This window comes from Ammospiza caudacuta, chromosome 17 (genome assembly GCF_027887145.1).
Source record: "Ammospiza caudacuta isolate bAmmCau1 chromosome 17, bAmmCau1.pri, whole genome shotgun sequence".
In the NCBI taxonomy this organism is placed as follows: domain Eukaryota; kingdom Metazoa; phylum Chordata; class Aves; order Passeriformes; family Passerellidae; genus Ammospiza; species Ammospiza caudacuta.
Window position 1 is genome coordinate 14,074,518 of NC_080609.1, and position 26,532 is coordinate 14,101,049.

Below are 26,532 nucleotides of genomic sequence, written 5' to 3' on the forward strand. Positions count from 1 at the left end.
TACAAAGAAAATAAACTAAAACTTCTCCTGAAGTACAGTGAGTATACTTGGCTTCTGTTTATAGTTTGAGAGGTGATATAGTTAGTCCTGAGGCATAATCTGAAAATTGTTCTGACTTCTTAAGTGTTTAACAGAAAAAAAATCCAGAAGCCAACTACAAAAATGCATCAAATAACGTATCTGTTTTGGCATCATTTCAAAGAAATTCAAAGCAGTTATCACTGGACTGAGTGTTTTCAGATGCCAATCTCTGATTTCAGGAAAGCTGTGTTTAGATGTGGATTAGATCATAGTGGGAATAACTTCTGTGGTATTTAAAACAGTCTCCTATAGGGAGATCAGGTTGATGGTGGTTGTCAGCAGTGGAGCAGCAGGAGTTCTGTGTGGCTGCTCCAGTCAGCTCCACTGCCTTGTGCAATGACAGCTTCTTTGAGCCCTGTAGCTGTGAGGAGAAGACTTGGAATTCAGCACTAGCTGTAGCAATTTCATGGAACATTCCTCCCACACCTCCTGTTTTCTCTGTTAAAATGTGGGGGAAACAGGAGGAGAATTTTTCAGCTTTTTATTCTGATTTGTCAATAAAGAAATGTACAATTCCTCACGTGTTTGGGACCAGAGATGGGAACCAAGTGGTTGTGAAGGGAGGCAACAGGGAGAAGGGGAAGCAACTGCTCTGCAAGCATATGCAGGGCCAGTCATTTGCCTCTGCTTGCATCTTTCTTCTTCTCCCTGCCAGTCTCAAACTCTGACACAGGTTCTTTGAGAATGACTTGAAGTTGTAAAACTGCTCTGAACATGCAGCATTTGGGGATTCTCCTGTCAGCAGTGGGTCTAACAATGAAACCTGAAGGGTCCAGTTTCCTTCAGCAAGGAATAACACAACAATATTTCGATCTGGAGTGTTTGTGGGGTCCCTGTGTACCTTTCAGCTCTTCCCAGCAGGACTGCAGTGGGTGGTGTGGAGGAAAGGCTGTCCTTCCTAGAGAATCCTCTCCTGGACATAGCTGTGGATCTCTGCTGCTGTCTCCTGGTCAAAATACATCTGCACTTGCCAACGCTGTGTTTTGGTGTTTCAGGAGTGCTCCTGCCTCCCCTACTCACCCTGGCCTGCTGTCCCCTCACTCTAGTGGCCTACAGACTCCAGAGTGCCTGTCACGGGAGGGCTCACCCATTCCACACGATCACGACTTTGGGTCTAAGTTGGCCTCAGTTCCAGAGTATCGCTATTCCCAGAGCGCGCCCGGTGAGTAGCTCCTGTTCCAGAGCCTGCTGTTCCCTTGCCCCACATGCCATGCTGAGGACACCATGCAGAGGAAGGCTTCTGCACTGTTTTTTTAGAGGATCCAGGACTCTCTTTCCACTTTGTTGTTAGAGACTGATGGTGCAAGTACAACTTCAAAACCATTTTCCTGACTCCTCTTTGGATGAGGGGCAGAATGTGCAGAGACAGCTGATCTCACCTTGAGCTAGGTGGCTGTAAAGATCTGACAGCAGAGTAGCCATGGCAACACACAGCTCACTTCTCTCATTTACCAGCCTCTGGATAAGATCAGCTTGGCTACACCAAGCTCTGGTGCTGTGTCCAGGACCTGGTAAATATCTGCTTGTCAGCTGTGCTGACCTGGGGTGTAGGGTGAGGTTGGAAGGCAAAGCTCATTAAAGAAAGCTTGGTTTGGGGTATTTTCTTATGTTTATTATGGTTTTTATTCACAGAAATGTGCTCAGGTGACAAGTAGGGTTTTTGTACATTAGTGAAGAGGCAGAAGAGGGTGGTATTTTTGAAGATTTGATTTTTTTTTGTTTGTTTCTACCTCCAATCCTGCTAATGCTGCAGCATTGTAAGGCTGTAAGGGCACAGATGAAATAAATGGGGGTCTTTTTGCCTCTCCTGTTAGCATGTGCTTCTCTTTTCTGTTCAGGATCTCCAGTGAGTGCCCAGCCTGTGATTATGGCTGTTCCTCCCCGACCATCCACCCTGGTGGCCAAGCCAGTGGCCTACATGCCAGCATCCATAGTGACCTCCCAGCAGCCCTCGTGCCACGCAATCCACGTCGTTCAGCAAGCCCCCACTGTCACCATGGTCCGAGTGGTGACCTCCTCTGCAAACTCTGCAAATGGATACATCCTCACAAACCAGGGCACAGCAGGAGGAGCTCATGAAGCTGCAGGAGCAGTGTTGGACTTAGCTGCTGACCACCGAGGTAGCGTTCACCTCCCTTGCTACTCTGCTAATAAGTCTTGAAGGTTTTCACTCACTGGGCACTGAGCCATTAAAAAAGATGTTTCTCCAGGTAAAGCTTAAACCAAATGAGAGCTCATCCATTTTTTGTCTCCACCAGAGAGCAGAACAACTGTGTTCCCTTGTCTCCTGGGGAACAAAACTAACAGACTTCAGAGCCTGAGAAATGTGCAGTGCTTAAAATTTGCTTATTACTATAGAATCACAGAATTGTCTGGATTGGAGGGTACTTTGAAGATCATCTCATTCCAATCCCCCTGCTGTGGGCAGGGCCACCTTCCACTATCCCAGGGTGCTCCAAACCCCATCCAACCTGGCCTTGGACGCTTCAGGGATGGAGCAGCCACAGCTGCTCTGGGCAGCCCATGCCAGGGCCTCCCCACCTCCACATGGAAGAATTTCTTCCCAATATCTCATCTATACCTGGTGTTTCAGCTTGAAGCCATTCCCCTTTGTCCTCTCTCTCCATGCTTTTGTGATTATCCCCAATACCAGCATTATGCCTGTGTGTTGGCTATGAAAGCATGTGCACTTTCCAGCCAAAAGAGAGAGCCTGGGAAAGGCTGCAACTCTGCTTCAGGATGGTTTTGTAAATAAATGATTGAGCCCTTCTTTTCTGCAGGCCTGGATTCCTAGAGGAAAGCATGTGCTTCTGGAAGTGCAGGCAGTGCCCCATTAAAGCAGTCTTCAAAAACCAGTTAGAACAAAGCCCTTTTTTTGTCCCAAAGCTGGAAATTCCAGCCTTGGGGGATTTAATGAGGTAAATATTCTCTTGCTGTGATCTAGACAACACCTTGTCTGCTCCCCATTTCAGAAGGTCTTAGTGCTACAAGGTCAGTGTCTGTTGTAGCAGCAGTAAGGCTGGTTTCTGTGACTGCTTTTATGTGGGCAGAGGGACAATGGTCCTTCTCTCTAAGGGAAGGCAAAAATGACAAAGAGCTTCCCCTCTTGCAGGACCTCTGGCATTTTTAGTTCAGCACTGGTTGTCTTGCTTGAGTTTCACTTGCATTCTGTAGAAATTCCTGTCTGGATCCCATGCATGTTCCTGAAGCACTAAGTTGCAGCTGCCTGTCACCTGCTCCCTTCTTTCATCCCCTGGTTCTTGCTGTTGCCTGTTCTTTCCCTGCTTGTCTCACTTGTATCCTTTTCTTGTCTCTCCTTTCCCTCTTTGCTGCATTTTCCTTCCTGAGCTCCTTACTTTCCTTGCCTTTTCTCTCCCCATTGCCATCAGCTTGCCTGCAGGTTTCACCTCAGTGCTGATGTCGCATCCAACTCCTCTTGTTGTGTGCAAATGTTCAAATGGGAGAGGCCTTCTTTTCCTACAGGGCTAATGAGATTGTGCTTCCTGCCCTCTCTCCTTTGAGACCCACAGAGCCCCTGGAAGAGTGGTTCCTCTCCTTTCCTGCTGCCTGGCAGGATGCTGTCCTGTGTCTGTGGCATACCTGCTGAATTGACCCCTTACTTATACTGGGAAGTGAGAAAAGTGCTTTAGTGCTCTCAAGCAGTTACCTCTGTCCAGAAACTCTGCTCTCCTTTTTATTTTTTCTCCATCCTGTTTTTTCTCTGTACTTCCACAGCAAAAGCTGGCAATTGTGGGAAGACCTCCTTGTAAATCAGCCTCCATGCAGCCCTGACAGCAAGCTGCTGCAGACTTTTGGCTCCAGGCATTGTTTAAGATCTTAATGCCTTCTCCTGCTGTGTGGTATTGAAAGTCAGGCCGGTTTGTTTGAAATTGCAAAGTAAGCTATGAGATTTGCAGTGCTTGCTGTCCATATCACAGCTGTGATGTGCCAATAAGGGAGGTGATGCCTTTTTAGGGCAAAAGGTCAAATTGATGGGTTTGATTTTTTTCAATTTTTCTTGTGGCTTATGCTGTAGGAAAAACGTTTTTAATATTGATGGAGTAAATGTACAATAGAGAATATTTTAATGTTTCCAAATACCCATCCCTGACCTTTTGTGGTGCCTGAGGTATTGTAATCCTGGGGTGTGTATCCCTGCTAATTAATTCTCATTAATCCCTGGGTTAATGAGAATAAAACCTGCCTCTAAGCCAGGGCAGTGACTGATCCTTGTTCTTTCTGCCCTCCCGCAGGCATGGATGAGAAGCCGACGATCGCGTTTGCCACCATCCCCACGGCCAGCCGTGTCATCCAGACAGTGGCCAGCCAGATGGCCCAGGGTGTCCCTGGTCAGACTGTCACCATCCTGCAGCAGGCAGCCCCCGTGGCCCTGGGGCAGCACCAGCTCCCAGTGAGAGCTGTGACCCAGAACGGCAAACACGCCGTGCCCACCAACAGCATCGCCGGCAGCGCCTACGGTGGGTCTGCTCCCAGCCAGCCCCTGCCTGCCCCTGCTCCCTGCCTGCCCCAGCCAGGCTGTGAAGCTGCAAGGTTTTCTCCTCTTGTTTCTGTGTGTCAAGTTATTCCATGTGTCCAGCTCAAAGATACTGCAATTTTTCCATTTCTAGAGCTGTAAATCAGTGGGAGGTTCCCTTCCTTTCTGTCCAACTCTGCTGCCTTTCCTGGGGGAAAAGCCCTGCACACTGTCCTTCCTTTGCCCTTGGCTATGCAGTTATTAGTACTGAGAGTCTCCACCTCTTGGGGTTACTTGTTGAAAGTGTTAGTGATTCTTGTGGAGAGCCTGTTTTCATTTATTTTCTTCTGACCAACAGCCTTTGCTTGCAGCGTGCCAAATAATAAAATTTCCATGGTGCTCTTTAGATCTTGTGAAACATGACTCGGTAAAGTAAAAAGAAAATAACATACTTTCCCATATTACAGTCTTAAAGCTTGAGAGAAACAAAATCTGTTTCACCAGGTGAATGAATGTAGGATTTTTGTATACACAGGATGTGTTCTAGTCATTTGTCAAGCATGGCTTTTTGAAATTCCATACAAGCCATGTCTTGGCAGCCTCCTCTTGCTTGCTCAGCACCTCAGATTTTATTCAGTTGGGATGGGAATATCCAGGTTTCTTATGGCTTTTTTCTCTGAGAGGCCAAGCACTTCTGTTGCCTCAGGGTGGTGCTTTTGGGAGTTTGAAATGAAGGGCACTGCTGGGCTTTGGAGGCCTTTCATGAAAGTAGAAATGTTTCTACAGATTTTTTTGCCATATCTCTTCACAGTTATCACCTGGCATGCTCTTCAATTGCAAGAATCTCATTGGAACTATGAAAAAAATACAGTGATAAGGTTTTTCTCCAATTATTAGACTATATTAATAGATCAGATAGGTCAAGCTTCTGCTAACCAGCATTAGCATTTGTCTAATATAGAATCAGACGGTTTTTTATTTAACATTTTTATGTTAAAATATTTTAATCTCACCAGACTTTTTATCTCTCACCAAATGGGAAGTATTCCAGTTGCATCTGAGTTTCTTTGTAAGTGGCAGTAAATTTTCTAGTTCACAAAACAAAGCCTGAGTCTCTTGACTCTCATCTGTACTAAGTTCTCTTCAATTGCATGATTTAGGTTCTCTAAGTCACTAAGCTGTAATTGCTGACTGCCCTCATCTATACCCTATTTTATCCCTTCATCCTCTTGATAGTCAACAGCTTTCTTCTCATGCCTTGGTAGAAGTTATTGGACTTTGAGGGCCTTTGTTCTGTTGGCTTTGTTTATTTATCCTAGGGCTCCTTTTTCATGCATTTAGCAGTGAACACAGCACTGATGTTCAGTCATTCCATCCTTTGCAAATGAGTCTGGAGGGCAGAGGATGTGCTGTTTCCTGAGTCCCCTTTGGCTTCCTCTCTGATTGATGCAGAGTCCAAAAACTGCATGAGTTTTGTTTTCCAAGCAGTGGTGTGTGCCAAAGTCAGTGTGTAAGCACATTCTCTGTCTGGAACTAGGAATTGTAGACATTTTTACAGAGGGTTGCTACTTAAATAATGTTTTTTCTTACCACTTTTATTAATGGGAGGGTGAGACCTTGTGTCAGTAATGCAATAGAAGATTGGAAGCCAGAAATTCCTTTGTTCTGATCCCAGTTCTGATGGGAACACATGTGGTTGTCCAGGGTAAGCTTTTTCCTGCCCCTTTTACAAGTGGGACGTCAGTACACTCAATATTTGGATTCTATTTCCCAACAGCCTGGTTTGTTCTTCCTGTGTGAGCAGGGCTCAAGAGAGCCTCTAAACCTCCAAATACAAAGCCCAGCACATGGATGTTGGAGTTCATGAGAAATTCTCTGGCCACTTACAATCAGAACTACCTCTCAAAGAGATGTGCTGTAATTTTAGCTAGAGCTTGATCCTCCCCTGAATACTTAGCTAGCAATGCTTTGTTTGATAGTGCAGGAGAAGCCGGAAGTTCTCCTGTGAGAGGAGTTTTGCTGGTTTGGTAAACTTGAGAAGCTGAAGTTGTGGAGGGAGAGGGAATGACAAGGCAAGCCAGGCTTTCAAAATGCCCTGGGAAGCAACACTTGACCCTGTGCCAGCTGTTGGATTGAACAGTGGGATTTTCTTTTCTTGCGTTGCCTGGAGTAGCAAACACTTGTTCTGCTTCACCCCACTAATTGTGCTTCTCTTTCTTATCTTCCTTGCCAGCTCTCACAAACCCTCTGCAGCTCCTTGCAGCCCAGGCCAGCTCGTCCACCCCTGTTGTGGTGAGCCGGGTGTGCGAGGCAGGGACCGAAGAGACGGCAGCAGCAGCCTCCAACAGCGAGCCCGAGGTGAAGAGAGCACGGCTGGAGGAGCCCAGTGCAGCAGGGCCAGCCCAGGCTGCTGTCATCACACCCACAGTGCCACAGGGACAGGCAACCAGTGAATGAAGAAGCGGTGGGAGGAGCTGGAGCGATGGCGGGGTGGGCATGGGAGGGCAGGAGCCCTAAAGCAGCTTTCACAGGAAACCAACCACAACTGTAACAGCTCAAAACACAGCTGATAAAGAGCTCTTTTTAAAGGCAGATTTTATTTCAATGGGAGGACAACAGCTGTTATAATCACAAGGTGCCAAAAAGAATGGAAAATCCCTCCCAAGAACCCATATCTGGAACTCTGTTCTGTCTCTACTTACGGGATTTTTTTCCTTTTTTTTTCTTTTCTTTTTTTTTTTTTTTTTAAGATTCAAAAAAAAATACAGACAACTGATTGTATGACTGCTGGGATATTTTTAACTATCTTTTCCCCTTTTGGCTCCACGGGGATGGGATTTGCAGTTCAGAATCTAAAGGAATGTAATACAAATACAGTCTGCTCCCTGGAAAGAAAACTCCTCACGTTCTATGCCTTAATACCACGCTTCTGAGAGCTTTGAACCATAGGACCATTTTAAAAGGTCACCTAAGGCAATCAAATGCTGAAAGATGGGTGCAGTATCTCACAACAACATTAAAGAAACATGGTACCAAGCTTAAAAAAAAAAAAGGCAAATGATTCTGGTTTTTTAAAATAGAAAATTCTGAATATAAATGTTTATTTATGTGGGCATTCAGGAGGAAGAGTTACTGGGCTCAGCCACCTGGATTTCCAGATTAAATTTCTTTCCGTTCCCTCTGAGGCAGAATAGGATGACAGAGGAACTGTATTAACTTGGTTCCTGTAAAGATGTTAAAAACAAAGGGGTTTGTATCTTTACAAATAATTTCTTACCATTATTCATCACTTGCTCTGGACAACAGCCAAAGTATCTTGATGCCTGAGGATCCCATGGGGAAGGGTGTCTCCAGGAGGCTCTGTGTGCATTTGATTGATCACAGCTTGTGTGAAGCACCAGCTTTTGTTGAAATTAGCACTGCAGGTGAAGGCATGGCCACTGTCTTTGTGAACTTGAGAAAATACTTGTTGATATTCTGCACTAAAGCTGTCACCTTCACCTCTGGGTGGTGGTGTGGTCCTTAGCTTGATGGACCCTGGTCAGGAGGTCAGAGCTGACCCTCTTTCATGGCTAACAGCAAAATTTCTGTTACTCTTTGGAGAGGGAAGTTTAGGGCTTGGATGAGAGGCAGCAAAGGTCATACCGTGGTTCATTCAAATTCTGGCAGGGTATAGCAGACCAAGGCAAAAGACTTCTCTTTTATTTTCCATGTGGCAAAGCTCACTGGAGCTCTTCAAACAGTTTTACCAGAATTGATTTGGAGGTTTGCTTTCATTGCTTGGCTCCCTCTCCCATCTCTCCTGCCTTGAGGAGCATTTGGGTTGGCCAGTAGGAGGAGGCCTTTACTCAAACTGTGTTCCAGGTCCTCGCATAGAACTTCTGACATCTTATGCCTGGCAAAGAAATCCACCCCTGCCTGTAGCCTCCAGCAAACCCCTTTGGCTTCACACCCTTTGCAGTCCCCTTGGCTAACATGTCTTCTGGCAGCACAGCAGAGATTTTTTAATTTAGCAAATGTTAAAGCTTTGGTAATGGCAAGAGAGACTTAAGAGTGGTGAGCTGTGCCTCTGGTGGGTTATCCCCCATCTGTACTGATTTGCTGTCCTGTGAATAGGCAGACAGGCAAACTCCACTGCAGAAACATTGCAAAAAGCCCTCCCCAGTGTGCAGTAAATGATACTGTCAGCATATCCATGGGGATTAGGGGCAAGGCACAGCCCTTTGGTGCCTGCTGGAATCTGGGGAGAAAATCCACAAGGTAACAGCTGGCATCACTTGTTCCCTTCTAGGTTTCCTTTGTCTTTGCCAAATCCTATTCAATAACCAAGTCCCACCACTTGAATAAAATCCAGACATGTTTAATTCTCAAGTCCATTATTTTGTGAGAAATATTGCTGAAAGAAGGAAAGAATTTCTTGCTCTCATGATTTGCGGTTACTTTCTGCGGAGAGAGGCACATAAAATATTCATGACAGATCATTTATCTCAGCTGGGCTTTCAGAATTCAGGTGTGTGCCCTTAGTGACAAGTTATTAGATGGGATTTTAGTACTTTGAAATGGTTTTGTGAAGGAGGATTGTTAGAGACCACAAAGTAATTGAAGCAGGCTGGCCTCCAGCTGTCCCTTCTCCCGCTAGGAAGGTGAGGTGTGGTGCAGCGGAAAAGCACAGAGATTAGCTCTGTTTTCTGTAGCCTTTTCAAAGCCAGGAGTCAATAAAATGAACTTGTAGGCAGAAGGCACAAGTGAGAGTGCAGCATGGTGTGATGAATCACTACTTTCGGGTGACTGCTGGTTGAGGTACAGGCACGCCTGTGACACAGCCACGGGGCTCGGGAAGCACAGGACTCCTTGGGTTTCCAGAATGTTGGGTGAGTCAGAGCTAGATGAAAAACCAACAGGAAACTGTTCAGGATATGGAGCTGCCAAGATTCTGTGGATTTTTCTTTGCTGATGCTTTTCTCTTGAAGAGTAAATAATTAAGCCCTGAACTTCTGTAAACTAATCCAGCACTATAGAAGGACATCAGCTGAGTGACAATGTTTTCATCCACCATAAAGCTGCTGCTTTGTAGATACCTCTTGAAAGTCCATCCTCAGGTTGCATGTGTAGATCTGCCTCCTGAGTATTTAGAACAGAATAACACTTTCTGTCTCTTCTTTTTGTGGCTCACAATACCTGCTGGTTCAAATGGGAGTTGAGGATGAGCAAATATCTTTGTTCTGTTCACCTTTTCTGCTTGAGATGTCTGGAGCTTGTCAGTTCACCCTGTCAGGGGGTTTTTGCTTTATCAGTCTGTTGCATCCCTCTGCTGCTGTAGGAAGCAGTCCTGCTACTTGCAGATTTTTTGTAGGTTTGGCTAAACATTGCCTGGTACCAGGTAAAATATCTTTTCTTGCTAAATCGTGTTGAGAGCTGTGGAAAAGTGTGGTCCTCATCCAGAACACATGAGATGAAGACATCTTCTTTCAGGCCTCCAGATGAATTCTTTCAGCACTGATCAGTCTGGATGACAGCACCATTCTTTCTACATACCAGTCCTGATTCTCCAGGCTGCAGAGGTGTGGTGGTAGAATTAAGTCTTCAACTAGGAAGAAAATGTTTACCTTAATGGTTATATGCAGTACTCAGATTATTTTAAATTTATAATCTGACTTGTTTTTATTGTCTAAAAAGTTGCATCTCATCTTTGATTACATTAACTCAAGGTTTGAGGGGAAGTGAAGGTGGAGACTTCACTGCATTTTCTGCTCTCTGTGTAATGAAGGTCAAGGCATATTGAATATTTAAACTGCAATAACTTGGACCTGGGAAAACTGTAAAGGCAAGTTCTTCATGTGTGAATTCACTTTCCACCATTCCCTATTGATTTTTTTTTTCACCTTAGGCAATGACATTGATTAATTTTACTTTGATCACAGTTAGTTCATAGCAACTTTCTTTGTCCCAGTTTGCAAGAGTTGAATGCAGTTGTTCTTTGTTCTATTCCACTGGAATTCCATGTTGTTTGTCTTGACCTTGGCTCTTATGATACAGAAAGCTTTTTAGAGAAAGATCAATTTAATCTGATTTAGTGATAGCACAGTGCTGAGCACAAAATTGAAGTTCATGATTAGCTCATATATTCTTTTCAACTCTTTTTCCTTCTCATATTCCTCCCTCCCCCATACCATTAACACTGTCCCCTGTAGCATATCCAGTCATTTTTATCCACTGACAGGAGCAGCACCTTGCATTAAGCTCTGCCTGAGGACTCAAGGATGAAAATACCTGTGGAATACTTGGAGCTGCAGAACAGGTTGAGAAAGGTCAATTTGGTCACCCTGTATGAATTTTCATGCTGTTCTAGACATGTTACTGTTGGGCAGAGCTTATTCAGGAGAGTGTTTTCAGAGACATCTTAAAGCTTTGTAAGGAAAGAAATAACAGCTCAAGTTCTTACAGTGCTTCTGCCATCAATGTCATGGTCTAGCATCAGATTTTAGGGGGAGTAAACTTGATCTTGCATGTTTGGTCTTGTGTACTGACTTAGAATTGTCATTCAGAGTTAATTTCTACTTTTTTTATATCCTTTTTCAGTAGTGGAATCAAATTTGGAGCACAGAAGGCTAGGGAGCTGTATCTAAGCAAGTGGTAGCATCTGACCTGAACTCCTTGCAGTGTGGTGTGGAACACTTCTCCCTGCCTGCTGGGGATGTTCTGTTGGTGTTGGAGCTTTTCACCTGTGTCAGCAAGGGGGTGTTTGTTTGGTATCACTGGTGCATGCTAGTGTGTAAGTGAATGTCAAAATGTAGGGTGAAAGAGGAGTGTTTCCCTGGATTTGGGGATCTTGGATTTCACCTAGTGGTAGTTCTGTACCTCTCCTTAGAGAATCCATTCTCACCACACAAGGTGAAAACTTCTCAGCAACATAAGAAGAGTTTCCCATGCAGCTGCATTTGTTCCTTGCCTCTGAGGAGAACCCAGCTCTGCCTCCTCTGCATGTTGCAAATAGGAACTTGAAGATTCCAGTGAGATTTTCCCAGTTTGCTTCCTTCTCCTAAGGCTGAACCAGCCTGGTTGTCTTGGTCTCTTTTTGTCCATCAGGTGGAATTATGCTGGGGAGCCCAAAGGCAGAGACAGTGCTGCAGACACGATCTGTGAATGCTGGATGGGTTGGAAGAGGAATCCCTTCCCTTGGCCTGGTAGCTCCACTTCTGCCAGTATAGCCCAGTACCTGTTTGGTCTCTTGCTGCAATACAAGTGTAAGGAACAAATCACAGAGTGAACTGGATTGCATTTGTGCAGATGCAACCATGTTGTCCCTCTCTTCCAAGGAACAGTCCTAGTTTGGGTCTTTTTGAGCAGGAAGCAGCACTGAAGGATCGTGATCACTTTTAAAGATACCTGTGCTTAATCTTATCAAGTGACAGTTTCAATCCAGTGTGGAAATTGCCTTGAGTTTCTACCTGCTGCAAAATCTTTGAGGTTTTTTTTTTTAAGTCCTGCTGCTAATAAGTATTGGACTAGGGCATTAAGAATGAACCTCTAAAGGAACAGGATTTGCTTCATAATTTTGCCCTTGCTGCACACTGAGTTTTTGAGTTTGCAGATGCCATCCTGCAGCAAATGATCTGTCTTCTCTTGCCAGCCAGTCTCTTGGGCAGCTCCTGTTTCTGCTCTTCATCAGTTTTCTCCCTCTATTTGTAGTTACATCTGTCAACTCCACAGTCCTTTAATCCAACTCCTAATATAATTCCATTGCTTGAAGGTCTGCATCTGGCTAGGATTCTCATGTTAGGTTGCAGTTACACGAGTAAACAATCTGTTGTAGAACTTTTTGTGTCCTTCTGGGTGAAAAATGATGCCCAAGCTGCTGCTACTATAGCATTACACTACTGCTGGAAAGTGTAGCTTCCACAGGAGCCAGCTGTGCTGCAGAGAACAGGTACACTACAAGGTCATGGGGCTGCTGGAGTGATGCCTTCTTGCATGTTGATCTGATCAAAATGTGGCTGGGGAATCTCTCTCTGGGCTGCCAGGCAGTCTTGGCCTGGGATGTGTTAGCTCAGCACCTCTCTCTGCTGTTTGCAGGTCAGTGCACATGTTTGTGCATGCATTTTGGGTGGATTCCCATGCCATAACCAGCAGTGGGAATTCTGTGGGCTTTCTCTGTTTTAGGGTGTGTTTCATGAGGCAGCAGTACACCAGGGAGCATTTTACTTTGGCCTGAGCAAGACATTTTGAAAAATACTTGGTTTTCTTGGAGCACTATATTTAAATTCCAAATTTTGAATCAATTTGTGACGTTTGTATTTATATGTTTGGAAAATTCTTTTGATACCTTTTCAATTTACCAACACTGAATTAAAACCTTTCAGAATGTATGGTTGGTCCTCTCCTTATGTGTCACTTTAAGTTTCAGAGCATGAGGGTAGTTGTGCCAAATCTACCCCTTTGCCCTCAAGACAGAAAAAAAACCATTGACAATTCATGGGTGGCAGCTAAGGAAGAAACCCTTTAAATATTTTTTTTCAGAGAATATTAAATTAGATCTGTGTAAACATAAAATTTATATTTATTAATGTGTGAGTGTGTGAGCGTGTGTGTCAATATAGATATATAAATGGTCCATGACTATTTCTTTCTCTTGAATGGTACTTACACAGACTTTTATACAGTGTGTTGGTAATTCCTGCACCAGGCACTGACTCTGAAAGAATGATAAACCTATTTTTGTAATGAATGTGAGCAGCTAGTGGAAGCAGCTTTACTTCAGTGATTGCTTTCATTCCTCTCACAGAGCAGAAGAGGCAGCTTGGTACTTGCATCTTCCTTGTGCAGGATCCCTGCTTCTGCCTTTGTCCTGCTTGCAGCAACCCCAGCCCACGCTGCTTTTCTGGCAAGAAACCCCTCCCAAATGGCACTAATGAAAGCTGGAATCCTTTCTTGTCTGCAGTTCTCTCTGGATGCAGTATCAGGGAGTTCTTTACAGATTCTGCTCTGTCAGTAATGGGACCTGATTTCTAACAGAGGAGATTGATGGGGGGCCCACGAGGGTGCTGCAAGGCTGAGGAATTCCTCTCTGTCAGGTGGCTAAGCTAACACTGGGGCACTAGGAAATTGTTTCTTTTCCTCTGTGGTGAGATTATTTTCCTTCTGTCACACTTTTGTCTCTTTTTGGGGTGAGGTGTGTCTATATCCCCTTAAAAACAAGCACAGAAGAGTTTTTCTAATGTTTCCATTCACAGGGAGTAAATTTTACTGAACTGGCCAAAGTTCAGTTGTGATTTAATTCCACAGGGATCACTAAATTCACAGAAGGGTGTATTTTGAACCACTTGGATCTTTTGAGAATAAAAGCAAGTGATATTTGACTTCCTAATCCAAATTGCTCTTCCAGAAATTCTCTGTGAGGATCTGAGTGAAAGCTTCACCTCAGCAATCCCTGCCTGGTGATGGGGCTTCAGTTCTTCAGGGAGGACAGGGCTGGTGATAGGAGCAGTAAAAGGAAGCAGTTTTCCTCCTCATCCAGCAGAAAACAGCCCCTGTGAAGCCCAGACTTCCCCAATATTTGGTTGTGTCTGCTGCCAGGTTATGCTGTGATCTGGACCTCTCTGTCCTGTTCTACCCCACCTCACTTCCACCCAAAGCAGTCTGAGACAGAGCCTTCCTTAAAGCTAAGGGCAACGGTGAGGAGAAATGTCTGCTAGCTGAAGAAAAATGAGATTTAAATGGAGCAGAAAAAGTGAGAATCCCTTCTGTTTCACTGTCTTGCTGCTAAAAGTCTGGTGCAGAACATCCTGATGTTCTGCTGATTTATATGCTGCTCTGGGGAGGTGGGCAGGCTGCTAAGTTGGCTCTGTAGCAATTGAATTACTGTAAACCTAAACTTGCTTAATCTCTCTTTTTTTCTTTTTTTTTCTCCCTCAAATGGGCTTGAAGTAGAGGGAACCAGAGTATTGTTTGTAAGATCTTTTTGCTTTAATAGAAAACAGAATGTAAAAAAAAAAGAAAAAAAAAAAACAAAAAAAGAAAAAAAAAAACAAAAAGCAAAACCAAACTCAGTCAAATATAGTGATACAGAAAATGGCTTTAAAACATGAAAATCTTACAAGACCATGTGTTGTGTTGGGTTCTGGACATGCTGTTTGTGCTGAGGGGGCTGGCCTTGCCCAGCCTGCCAGCCAACCTCCACGTAGCCAAAAAGAGCATTTTGAGAGTCTGTAGCTATCCAAAGGACTGTTATCCAAAGGACTGTTAAAAGCTGTTTAGGCATAAATCAAAAGCTGTGAGTGAGCAACGGATGGTAAAGCTGGAAATTCACATCCAACCCTGAATAATTGCTCTAATAAAAAACAAATTCAGAAAAATCCAACTCTTCCCCCTGTTCTGCAGATGCTCATTCCCCCCAAGTCCCTGGGGAGGGCTGAGAGGAGAATCTGAAATACCTCAGTGGCTTCACAGAAGGGTTTGCTACAGAGATCTGGGCCGGCCTTACCCCTTTCACCTCTGTTTGGCACTTATTTTATAAAATAAGAAGGTGATGGAAAGGGGAAACTAAAGCCATGCTTGCATTTCAGTTCCTGGTGTTGCCTGTGCAAGACACCTCCAGCCAGATGCTTTGGGGTTTGTGGGGTTGTTTTGTTGCTTTTTTTTTTTTTTACAGCTGATATCAAAAGCTGTTTTGGGGTTTTTTTGTGACTTGTTTTTGTTATCAGTGCTTTTTAAAAAGCAGGTGTGTATCCCAAGGGGCAGTGGATGTGAAGCTCATGTTCTTTCTCTGGCCATGTTGCTGCTCCTGTGAGGTGCTGGAGGCAGCCCTGGCCCCCAGCAGGGTGTGGGATCCTGCATTTCCACTTCAGATGGGATACAGTGGTTTTGTTTGTTTGTTTTTTTAATATAGAGCCATACATTTTTTAAGTAATTTGAGATCTGAATGTGATTTCTAATGTATCGAGAACGTTAATATTTTAAAGCTATAACAAAGGTTTAAATTTCTACTTTTTTTTTTTTCATTTATTTTAACTGTTCTGTTACCTTAATTTGATGTATGTGGTTGGGGAATGTTGCTTCTCCTCTTAGCATTTGTTTCTATAACCAGAAATAAAATTATATATGAAAGAGAAAACGCCCTGAAATTGCTTTGCTGTTTTTGGGTGCCAGATTTGGCTCCTTGCAGTGTAACATCCCAGGGGGGTTGAGTTTCCTGCAGCAGTGAGGGGACAGTGTGTTTAATATTTTTTCCTTTTTTTTCCTGTAGGAAGGAAGTGTGTATGTGCACACCTTGCAGTGTTTGGAGTTCAGGCTCCCCACTTTTGATCCCTTGTCAGTTATTTGGGCAGCTGTTGGCTCACAGCAGAGTGAACATATGGACTTGTGTGTTTGAGATCTGTGATGCTTCCCCTGGGGCTTGTAAAGGATTCCTCCAGCTCCAGCTTTTGTTTTGTCATGAAGTGAAACATTGTTATTTTGAAAGTTAAACTATTCCAGTGTGTTCCCCTGTAATTTATAATAATTGTTTTCATTTAAGCCTGTGAGATCAGAAAACAATACTTTATGTGTCTTGTAGTTGGACTTTTACTCCTTTTTCTTCCTAACACAGCTGCAATTTAAGTTCTGCGTTTATTTTGACTAAACATTCTTAGCTCCAAAATTAAACAGTAATATCCTTTAAGGCCTCAATTGGTATCAAGTAGCTGTAATTCATAGAATTTTAGAACCATGGAATGGTTTGGATTGGAAAGAACATCAGAAGTCAGCTCATTCCAGTCCTTGCAAGGACTCTTTCCACTATCTCAGGCTGCTCCAAGCTCTGTCCAGTCTGGCCTTGGACACTTCCAGGGATCCAGGGGCAGCCACAGCTGCTCTGGGCACCCTGTGCCAGGGCCTCACACCCTCACAGGGAAGGATTTCTTCCCAGTCTTCCATCTAACCCTGCCCTCTCTCTGAAGCCATTCCCCTTGTCACTCCATGCCCTTGTAAAAAGTTCCTCTCTTCCTTGTAGTCTCCCTTCAGCTACTACAGGGAGGATTATTTTTAGTTGACTGACTAATTAAAAAATTAATAACACAGTACACAGTGAGCAAATGTATTAATCCAGAGCCCTTTCTGGGGGTGTATTTTAACATTATCCTGCCTTTGGCTCCCCACGTGCTGCTCTCTGCTGGCTGATTGCCCAGGCATGGTGCTAATGAACCTTAATGCCAGGAGAGCACAGGGCAGGGAATTACCAAAGGCAAAGCGCCAAATCCCATCCCCTGGCATCTCCTCCTTGCAGGGCAGTGCTCAGCGAGGTGCTGGCAGCTCCAGCTGTGTTGGCAGTCAGGAGAGAAGGTCCTGGTGGATTTTTAACTTCTGGGAGTGCTGAAGACTGAGCAGCTGGTTTAACATCTCGTACTGTTTTGGAAAGCTGTTTTATGAACAGGTTGCAGGAAAGGCTGATAGATTTATTGTTTTTTATTTACCATCACTCCTGCAGAAGCCCCAGCTCTCATCTCTGCCATGTAATGATATTCTCCGTAGGTCTGAGTGCCTGGGGCGGGGTGGCCTCAGCGCTCAGCTTGTTCTCGGTCTCCTGAGGTGGGGGATAATTCAGAGCCCCTCGGACAGTCCTTTTGCAGATAACAACAGAGCCCCTCGGACAGTCCTTTTGCAGCCCCCAGCGCGGATTTTGGTCACCCCGCGTCTCTGCGAGCCCCTCCCGCCGGGCGGAACCTTCGTGCAGCAGCCGCCGCGTCCCCCCGGAGCCGGCGCGCGCGTACCGCCCGCCCATGGGGGACAGCTTTGGCCGCGTACCGTGGCGCGGCGGGCCCGGGCGGCGGCGGGGCCGGGATGTTCACGGCGGCCGCCGAGAGCTTCCTCCGACAGGCCAGGTGCGACAGGGGACAGGGACAGCGGCACGGAGCCCTCGGGGCGGGCGGGGGTGCTGGCGGGAGCGGGGGGGCGGGCGGTGAGTACCGACCCTTCCGCCCGGAGCTTCCCGAGGGGGCCCGGGCTCTGACAGCCCCGACCGGCCCGCAGGGAGATCCAGGAGGAGGAACTGCGGAGATTCACCGCCCGTGTGTCCGCCCTGCTGCAGGGCCCCGAGGCCGGCCCCGAGGCCGTGGATGGGCTGCAGAGGCTGCACCTCAGCGTGGCCGCCACCAAGTACCCCCGCAAGTGAGTGAGTGCCCTGTGCGCCCGGTCGTTCGAGGTGCAGAGCGTTACCTTCTAACCTGAAAGAAAAGGCTTTAAAATAACACGGTGCCTTGAAAACCCTAAGTTCTCTTTGAACGCAAAGCCCCTCTTTTCCTTTCACCCCCTTGCTAAGCAGAAGTGCCCATCTCCTTTTGCAGCAAGGTTAACAAGTGTTGGTGTCGCTGAGGCTTCACTCAGAAATGAAGGTGATGAGTGGCATTAGTCACTGTCAAGGGGATCATCCCAAAGCCAAAAATGCACAGGAAATAAACATCTGGATCTTTCCTTGCCTTGCAGTGGTGTTTGCTGTGACTCTTGCAGGCTCGATGGCAAGTTTGTGGAGCAGCTGCAGACAGTGCTGTGCTCACCCAAAAGTCCTGAGCAGATTCAGGTGTTGTGTGCTGCCATCCTGAGAGAGATGTCACCTTGCAACGATCTTGTCCTCTCCTGTGATGAGATTCAAGATACAAAGCTCTTGAGCCTGGTCTCCTCTGTCCTTCTGGCTCAGGTAAACGACCTGTCAAATCAGAGATCTTCCCTTGTCAATATGAATTTGCTTTTTGATTGTTCCCTGCTCCTGAGCTCCTCCCTGAGCTCAAGGAGAGTGAAAATCAATTGTAAGTATGTAGAAAAAAGCAGAAGTATTTCAATGTTCATTTAAAGGATCTCATTATTCTGCTTTGTACGGGAAAAAGTAGCAAATTTTTGTGTTTAGCACTTAACCAGAAAAAATGCTTAAAATTTTCATGTTTGGTCACTGAGGTCCTGGAAGCAAAAAGAACCCTTTAGAGCTGGCTGCTGGAATAGATTTCTTATCAGGGTTGCTTGAACCTGGGAAAGATTTTAGATATTCTGCTTATGATACTGGCTTTCATGTTCACATGTAAAGAACATACACAGAACCTACAAAACATGTAAAACTGTAAAAGCAAATGACACTTCAAAGGTCCAGATTCTCCATGAAGAGAAGCAAACATGAGGATCTCCCTGTTTTGAGTGCTGCCTGGGGAACAAGCTGCAAACTTCTCTTTTTCCTCTCCTTTTGCTTGTATTGTGCCTGTTAAAGGTAAAATATTTTTGTGAAACTTCTCGTTCTGAGTTTCACTGTGTGCTTAGAAACCTCTCCAATGTTTGTGATGTTCATCTGAGTCTGCTTAACTAAAGGAAATGAAACAGAAACCAGCAGTGTGTTATTTATGTGCTGCCTCACAGAGCTCCTCTCTCCCATATCCAGCCTTGGGACTGTCCTGCAGTTCCACAATATAAAAACACACATAAGCAGCCCCACAGTTTGGGATCTGTGAATTCAAATTGCAGAAAATCTCTGTAAAATGTGCTAAAATCCCCTGTGCTGTCAGTTCCTTTTGTGTTTGACTTTGCTATTGATGCCTAATGGAGGAGATTGGTCTCTGGTGATGGTAGATTATTTATCTTTCCCTCTGCTTTATTTTTCAGGGCAGTAGGGGTGAAGTGGCAGCTGTGGGGCAGCGTGTTGTGCAGGGCCTTGAAAGAAGACTGCCCGAGGGTCAGAGTGCTCGGTTCCTTCTTCCTGTCCTGGCAAATGTCACCAGCCTTTCCCCAGGATCCCTAACAGAAGGTAAATCTGTAGGAAGGGCTGAGATTGCCACCTGGCTGTGGTCTGGGTACTGATCAGAAGGCTCTCAGTTGGAAGCTGCTGTTAAAAGTGACATTTCTGCTATGAGGAAAGGGAACTTACTGGGTGAGATGGATTCCACCCCACAGAACTGGGACTGGGCCTTCAGTCAAATCCTGGCCATGGATTTGTATAACAGGAACATGTGCTCTAGCTGAGGTCTCCACGTGCAGCAGGAGTGTGAAATTGTAGCTTATCCTGAAGAGCATCAAGCCAGGAGAGAAGGAAACAGAGATGTGCCTGTGCATGTGGTCAGGAGAGCAGCAGGAACAACTAGAGGTGCTCCTCAGCAGAGAGGCAACACTGGGTGGGTAGTGGGGAGTTAACCTAGGAGAGCATTCCAGGCTTAAAATGCTGGGGAGTTGTAAGCAAGAGTTTCTGGGAGTTTGCTGTGAGGTTTGTGTGCTTCATGCAGTGCCAGATAAGCTCTGGGGAGGATGCTGGGCTGGGTGCATGGGCTGCCAGAGCAGGAGGGACCACCTGCCCCAGCTTCTGTGAGTTCCCAGGGAGGGAATTGTGCTTTGGCTGCAGAGCTGAAGGCAGACACTGCCTGAATAATGTGACAGTGGTTTTGTACATTCCTCCTAACAGCAGCTGTGGATGGACACAAAGGAACAAGTATCTCTTGGGTGATCTGGTAGCAGAGTCCTTGGCTCCAGCACTCATTCCCTGCCTGAGGGGGTATCAGGAGTGTAGAACATCCACCTTGGGGTACCAGTTTCTTTATGGATTGCTGGGTCAGAGAGTGATCCAGGCTGGAGAAAAAGCACAGCAATTTAGGGTTAACAGGCACATGTTGCAGAGGCTGCTTCTCTGCCCCATCTAGCAATGACCCTGTCACTTCCCTTGTCCAGAACAGACCAATGTTGTCAGTAAAAAGCTGGCTGACTGGCTGAGGTATGCAAGCATTCAGCAAGGAATGGCTCAGCCCTCTGGAGGCTTCTTCTCCAGTCCCAGAACCAAACAGGTGAGTGCTGAGTTGCCATGGTGACCTCACAAAAGCATTTGTTAGTCTGTTACCTGCTGGTTTGGATTCCCAGAATCACCTTCTTTTGGAAAACAGTAGTCTAGAAGTGCTGCTAGATTTTTGTGGGATGTGTGGTTGAGACACATAGGAAAGCAAAGGGGATTTACAGCTCTGAGATTTAGGAGTTCAGCTGTAGACCCAGAGCTTTGATCCTTGAAGCAGTTGTTAGAGAAGAGTCTTTTAGTGACCCTGTATCTCAGAGTTAAAGGTGCAAATGAGAGCAGTGTCAAAGCTGAGTGTTTCAGCTGGGGAGAAGGGTCCAGCACAGCTGGCTTTTCTCTCTCTGCATACCTGCCCTCCTGCAGGGCCCCAAACAAGGGCTGCTTGTCTCCATGGGCTCAGTGGGGCTTTCCCTGCCCTCTCACTTGGCCTTTCCCTGGGGTTCTGACCTGCTGCATCTTCTCTCTCAGCCTGCTCCTATCACAGAGGTGGATGGTGCTGTTGCCACAGATTTCTTCACAGTGCTCTCAGTGGCTCAGCACTACACACAGGACCAGTGGCTCAACGTGCAGGCTTTCTCCATGCTGAGAAACTGGCTGCTGTGCTATGGGGGCAAGGAGCTGGACACCCCTAATCCAGGTAGGGATTGAAGGTGTGGTCTGCAGCCCCAAGAGGGCTGTGTGCTCTCAGATATCATCTGAGGTGGGTACACCAGCAACCCAGCAATCTCCTCTCTTTCAAACTGATTAGATATTAGGAAGAAATTATTCCTTGTGAGGGTGGGGAGGCCCTGGCACAGGCTGCCCAGTGAAGCTGTGGCTGCCCCATCCCTGAAAGTGCTCAAGGCTGGATTGGACAGGGCTTGGAGCCACCTGGGATAGTGGAAGGTGTCCCTGCCCATGGCAGTGGCTTTGGAACTGGATGAGCTTTCAGTCCCTTCCAGCCCAAACCATCCTCTCATTCTGAGTGGCAGTAATATGGGCAAGGGTTCAGAGATCTTGCACTAGGAGCAGGGAAAGTTTGGGAAGGAATATCACTAAACCTTCTGACTGATACTTATTGATCCTTCCTTGGGGAATTACCTGTTGGGTGAGTCTCCTGTTTTCAGACAAAGCCCCATGGATTCCTAGGAAGGAAAGCCTGGGTGATGGGAGACAGCATCTCCTTAATATTCTTGTAACATTTCCTTTGTTCTTCACTCTGCCCCTGGGGACAATCAGCTGCCTTTCAATTGCTGGGCTGCTGTGTGGGTGCCATGGCCTGTGACGAGCTGACACGTGTGATGTTCACTGTGCAGGTACCTCAGCAGGAGGGGACAGCTCTGTGACACCCTTGGTCCCTGCTCCAGCCACGCCTGGCCGGCTGCTCCCGCCCAGGGAGCGCCTGCGGGACAAAGCCTTCGAGTACTGCCAGCGCCTGGTGGAGCAGAGCACCCGCCGTGAGTCCTGCCAGGGAGGGGAAATAAAATACTGCTGCATCTTTGGGCTGGGATCTCACCCCCTGGAATCCTCTGCTAGGGACAGGGCCTGCTGCAGCTGCTGAGACAAGTTATTGACCAGCCCTGAGCTGGGGTGTTGGGAAGGATTTGGAGGCAACAGTCATGTTCTGCCTCCTTGATTTGCAGGGGAGGCTGTGAAACTTGGTTCTCATTGGCCTGAATTTAGGATCTGTGTGTGTTCCTGCCTGCCCTGAAGCCAGGGTTAGTGCTCAAGCTGACAGCCCATGTTCCTGTGTGGGCTCGAAGCTTAATTTGGACTCATTTCTCTGTCAGGACCCCTGAAGAAAGAAGATGGAGACCTGCAAAAAGCTGTAAGTACACAGAGGTGCAGCTCAGGCTCTGGGAGTTGTGGTTTGCCCCATTCCAATCTTCATCTCTGCTCTCCTGCAGTGTCTCATTGAGGCAGTGACAATCATGGACATCATCTGCAAACAGGACTCCTCCTACGTGTGCCGTGCTGTCCCCTTCCTGAAAATCCTGCACAGCAGGATCTGTGGGGATGCCTCTTATGCCAGGGCACTGCTGCCAATTGCCCAGTTCTTCCTGAACCACAGTAAGTCTTCAGCTCCCACCCCCTCCTCCACAATCCAGTCTTGCCTATTCCAGCACAGCCTTTTGTCCTGGCACTTTGCTGCCTGCCAGAGTTGGTAATTGCACCTTGCCTGTGCTCTGGTATGGATGATCCCACCCCAGGAGCTGGGGTGTCCCCTGCTCTTTAGGGGAACATAACCCAGATCTCTGTTAGCCCCTGGAGCCCTGGCAGGGCTGCTGGCTGGGCTGGGCTGTGCTCAGCAGGGTGCTGTGTCCTCCCAGGCAAGCTGGCAGCTGTGGACTCGGATGCCATCTACAAACACCTCTTCAGTGATATCCCAGCTCAGCTCTTCCACAACCCATCACTGGCCTTTGAATTTGTCCATTTCTGCAAGGACAATAGCCAGCTCTTCACAGACTCCTCCAGCATATTCAGGCAGAGCTTCCCAAATCTCTTTAAGGTACTGTGTGTTGGAGCAGCAGAGGGGAGAGCCTGCTTCACATCCCCTTCAGTGCCCTAGAACTTTGTTTTTGCACCCTAGAGCCCTCCATGTGCCTTCATGGCAGTGCTAGGGAGAGCACAAGCAAGGATTGTTACAAAACAAGTCTGAGTTTGAAGGGGAGGAGGGTTCTGAGTGTGTTCAGCACTGCCAGGAGAGAAGAGTTTGGGCTGGCAGGACTGTGGAGGGCAGGGCAGCACAGTGAACACAGGACACAGCACTTTGTTTCTGGAAAAGTTTAGTAAGCTGCAGCTTGCCAGCCACTGAACCAGCTGCCAGAGGCCTGTGTTGAGCTTCTAACAGCTCCTGGGTTTTGACCAAACCCTCAGACTTTTCTGGTTTTGCTTTTCAGAAGTGACTTTCCCTTCCCATCCCATCTGGTCACAGGGTGGAGTTGTCTGGGTGTGTGATGGAGTAGCAGGGATAGTGCAGCAGTTTGTGCTTGTTCCTTGCAGTTTCTGGCGTGGAACAGCCCATCTCTAATCTCTGAGTTTGTGGACCTTCTCCCATTTCTGCTGGATCCAGGCACAGCCATTGAGATCTTCCATTTGCTGCTTGACCTGCCCTGTTTGACAGCAGCTCTGGACATTCAGCTGAGGTAATGCACCTTCCCTTCCTTTCACTTGTTAATCAGCATCTTAGCACTGACCAAAGCCCAGTGCACACTCCTGAGCCTCAGCTGGCACAGAGCAGTCACTGCAGTCAGGTTAACACAAGGCTGCATAGATGCCAGCCCAGTTTTCCTTGTAATGTGTTGTACATGGGAAGAGAAGGTGCCCAGCTCTCACATTTCAGTCCTGGACTGCCTTTGGGGCTCAGGGAGCTGTTGCCATTCCCCTCTCCCTTTTCAGCTCCAAATCATTGCCACATGTTTGAGGCTTCCATGAGCCACCACCTCAATACGGAGGTGAAATCCTATTCTTCCTGTCCTGCTCTTAGCCCTGGTTTTGGCTTTGTTCTCCTGGAGGCACACAGAATTTTCTTCCTGAGATCTTAGGAACTGTGAGTTTCCATGAAAATGGGGTAGGATGGAACTGGCTGTACCTCTGCTCTTCCTTGTTCTCCCAACATTACAGCTCTTTCTGGAGTGCTTAGAAAAGAGAGCCATCCTAGATGTTGGTGGGCTTGAATGACTGAGGGATAGAGTGCCATTTTTCCCTTTCCCAGGTTTGACACAGAAGCAAGTCTGGAACTGCTGCCTGAATATGGGGGGCCTGAGCTCATCAGGTTGGCTCTCTGGAAGGCAGAGATTAGACCAACTTGCTGTTCGGTGTTCAGGATCCCAGCTCTGCCCTGGCCCATTCTCACTGCAGCACATTCTGTGTGTTCCCTACTAGGGCAGCTGCTCTTCCTGCCTCTGAGAAGGCTGGGGCTGACCCAGCTGGGAAACCAGCCACGTGTCTGGAGGCCTTCCACCATCCCCTCTACAGGAGCATGTTCCAGTATCTCCTCCGCAGCAGGTCTGCTCCTGAGGGTGCTCCAGACAGGTAGGAGCCTGCCTGGAGTGTGCTTCAGCCATGCAGCTCTGGGAGGCAGCACTGGGGTTACTGGGAAAGGCACAGCTGCTCTGAGCTGGCTGAGGTGGATTTCTCTTCCCTCTGTCAGCTTTGGCAGCACTCAAAGGCCTTGTGGGGAATAGGGAAGGGCAACTGGGAACAAACCTTGAGCAGTAACTCTTCTTCTGCCCACAGTCTGGTTCCACTTCGGCAGCTGCTGGGATCCCTGGCTGGCAGCCCCAGGGTGGTGCAGTGTGCAGAGACTGTCCCTGTCTTACTGGAGCTCTTTTTCAGGGTGGTGGCAGAGGTAGGTCCTTCTGGGGCATTTCAGTTCCCAGTTGGGCTACAGGGATCTCTTGCAGTTGTAGAAGCAAAATTGGGAAGATGCTGCACTCTGAGAAAGAGGAGGGTAGGATTGGAACTGGCATGAACCAGCACTGAGCTGGCCACTTGATCCAGAAAAACAGAAAAGCTCTGTGGAGCAGTGTCAGGTTCATTCTGTGCTCTCAGCCAGCTGTAAAGGACAGAGATGAGAGCACAGGGAGTGCCTGATACCTGTTTTGTGCACTGCTCCCCTCCTAGACCAGGCAGTTTCTCTGCCAGCTGTCTCACCTGGCTGGTTATTTTGGGGCTTGACTGCTGGATGTCACAGGTACTGCTGAAACAAGGGCTGGCTTTCAGTTTGCAGATGGCTCTCTGATAAACCAGCTGGTGGTGCTGCTGCTGCAGAGGAGTGATCAGCTCTATGAGATCTCAGCGTTCAAAGAGGATGTGTACAGGTGAGAGGAGACAGGAGGCACAGCCCAGCTCCCAGCCCTTCCTCCTGGAGGAGCCTTTTCAGCTTTGACCCAGTCCCCACTGTGATTTACCTTTGAAGGGTGCAGAATGGGGGCTGCACCTTCATCCTGACTGGGAGCATCCTGAGGATACAGCCCTGTGCCAGTGGCTGGGTGCTGCCAGCCCCTCCTGGCCTTGGGCATCACCACCTTGCCCTGCTCTGAGCTGTGCCCCTGTCTCTGCCCCAGGGTGCTGGGCTCAAACTTGGCGATGCTCTGCGGGCTGCGCCCTGCGCTCGTGGTGGAGCTGTCCACGGAGATCCTGGAGTTCTCAGGAGCAGTCAGCAACATCCAGAGCAAGGAGGCCATCTTCACCCACATGGTGAGCAGGGCTGCTCCAGCTGCACTCTCACCCGATTTTCTGTTCCCTGAAAATGATTAATTTCCCTTTCCCTGTGCTCCCCTCTGGCCTGGCACAGGCGTGGGCTGTCGGCGAGTTCCTGTCGGTGTCGCACGACAAGCGCTGCACGGTGGAGCAGATCACGCGCTTCTTCGAGACCCTGGAGGCTGTGCTCTTTGAGATCACCCAGCTCAGGCCACAGGCCAGCACCCCCAGCTGTGCCCCCCGAGCCATCAGTGTCCTCATGGCCACCCTGACCAAGCTGGCAGCCCGCAGCCAGGACTTGATCCCCAGGTGAGCACCGGCAAAGGGTTGAAACGTGCAGATCTCAGGGGTCTGAATGTGGCTTTGCTGGTGTTAATAATTGAGTCATGGAACTGAAAAAGGACAGAGGTGAGCTGTGGAAGGGCAGAGTTTGGAGGAGTGGGATTCATCTCTGTCACCTGCACTAGTCTGTTGGAGTTTACACACTGAAGTAGTGACCTGGCTGGGTGAAAAGGTCCTGCCAGCTGATATCCATGTCCTTCTTTCCTGCAGAGTGTCCATGTTCCTGTCCAAGATGAGGACATTTGTGCAGAGCCCTGCTGTCACCTCTGTTTACTGCGAGGAAGACCTTGAAGAGATCCTTATACGTGCAACTGAGCTCATGAACCTGCTGAAAATGCCCAGCGTGGCTCAGTTTGTGTTCACCCCACCTGTGGCCAGCACACAGTTTCAGAAGGAGGTGAATGACTCTCTCCCTTTGGCCCTGAGGATGGTCACCCAGCTCCTGGAGCCTGCTGCAGGCTCCATGCCAGTGTGAGGGCAGGAGGTTTCTGGAGTAACTCACTGGACACTGACACTCAAGGCTGAGGCCCTGATCTTAACTGGAAAAGAGGAACAAATGATTGTGAATGGAACAGAGAACAGGAATAAGGAGAGCTGAGGCTGCTCCTCTGGTCTAAGACTGTTTGTATTTCTGTCCTAGTGCCTGTTGCTTTTTTATCTCCTAAGCTTG

General features: G+C 47.4%; 2 protein-coding genes across 2 annotated transcripts in view; both read left to right on the forward strand.

The window, feature by feature from the left end:
* Window positions 1-7,160, forward strand: part of FOXK1 (forkhead box K1) — a 47,504-nt gene extending 40,344 nt beyond the window's left edge. The window contains exons 6-9 of the mRNA XM_058816183.1: window positions 1,077-1,243; window positions 1,920-2,201; window positions 4,335-4,559; window positions 6,789-7,160. Of these exons, the coding sequence (XP_058672166.1) occupies window positions 1,077-1,243; window positions 1,920-2,201; window positions 4,335-4,559; window positions 6,789-7,012 (898 nt within the window). The 3' untranslated portion in view covers window positions 7,013-7,160. The remainder of the gene's footprint in view (window positions 1-1,076; window positions 1,244-1,919; window positions 2,202-4,334; window positions 4,560-6,788) is intronic.
* Window positions 7,161-17,345: 10,185 nt separating this feature from the next.
* On the forward strand, window positions 17,346-26,532 carry AP5Z1 (adaptor related protein complex 5 subunit zeta 1). The gene is made up of 17 exons (XM_058816083.1): window positions 17,346-17,409; window positions 17,558-17,695; window positions 18,035-18,221; window positions 19,169-19,310; window positions 20,222-20,334; window positions 20,805-20,973; window positions 21,632-21,772; window positions 22,106-22,143; window positions 22,223-22,385; window positions 22,646-22,824; window positions 23,319-23,461; window positions 24,201-24,350; window positions 24,555-24,666; window positions 25,041-25,138; window positions 25,385-25,517; window positions 25,615-25,829; window positions 26,073-26,532. Exons 1-17 carry the CDS (start codon window positions 17,369-17,371, stop codon window positions 26,335-26,337), a joined length of 2,427 nt encoding a protein of 808 aa, XP_058672066.1. The 5' UTR covers window positions 17,346-17,368; the 3' UTR covers window positions 26,338-26,532.

Coding starts and splice junctions, on each gene's coding strand:
- AP5Z1 (XM_058816083.1), top strand. CDS start 17,369: ATGTTCACGGCGGCCGCCGAGAGCTTCCTCCGACAGGCCAG. Junction 22,386..22,645: donor CCAGTTCTTCCTGAACCACA/GTAAGTCTTCAG, acceptor GTGTCCTCCCAG/GCAAGCTGGCAGCTGTGGAC. Junction 23,462..24,200: donor GCTCTGGACATTCAGCTGAG/GTAATGCACCTT, acceptor GTTCCCTACTAG/GGCAGCTGCTCTTCCTGCCT.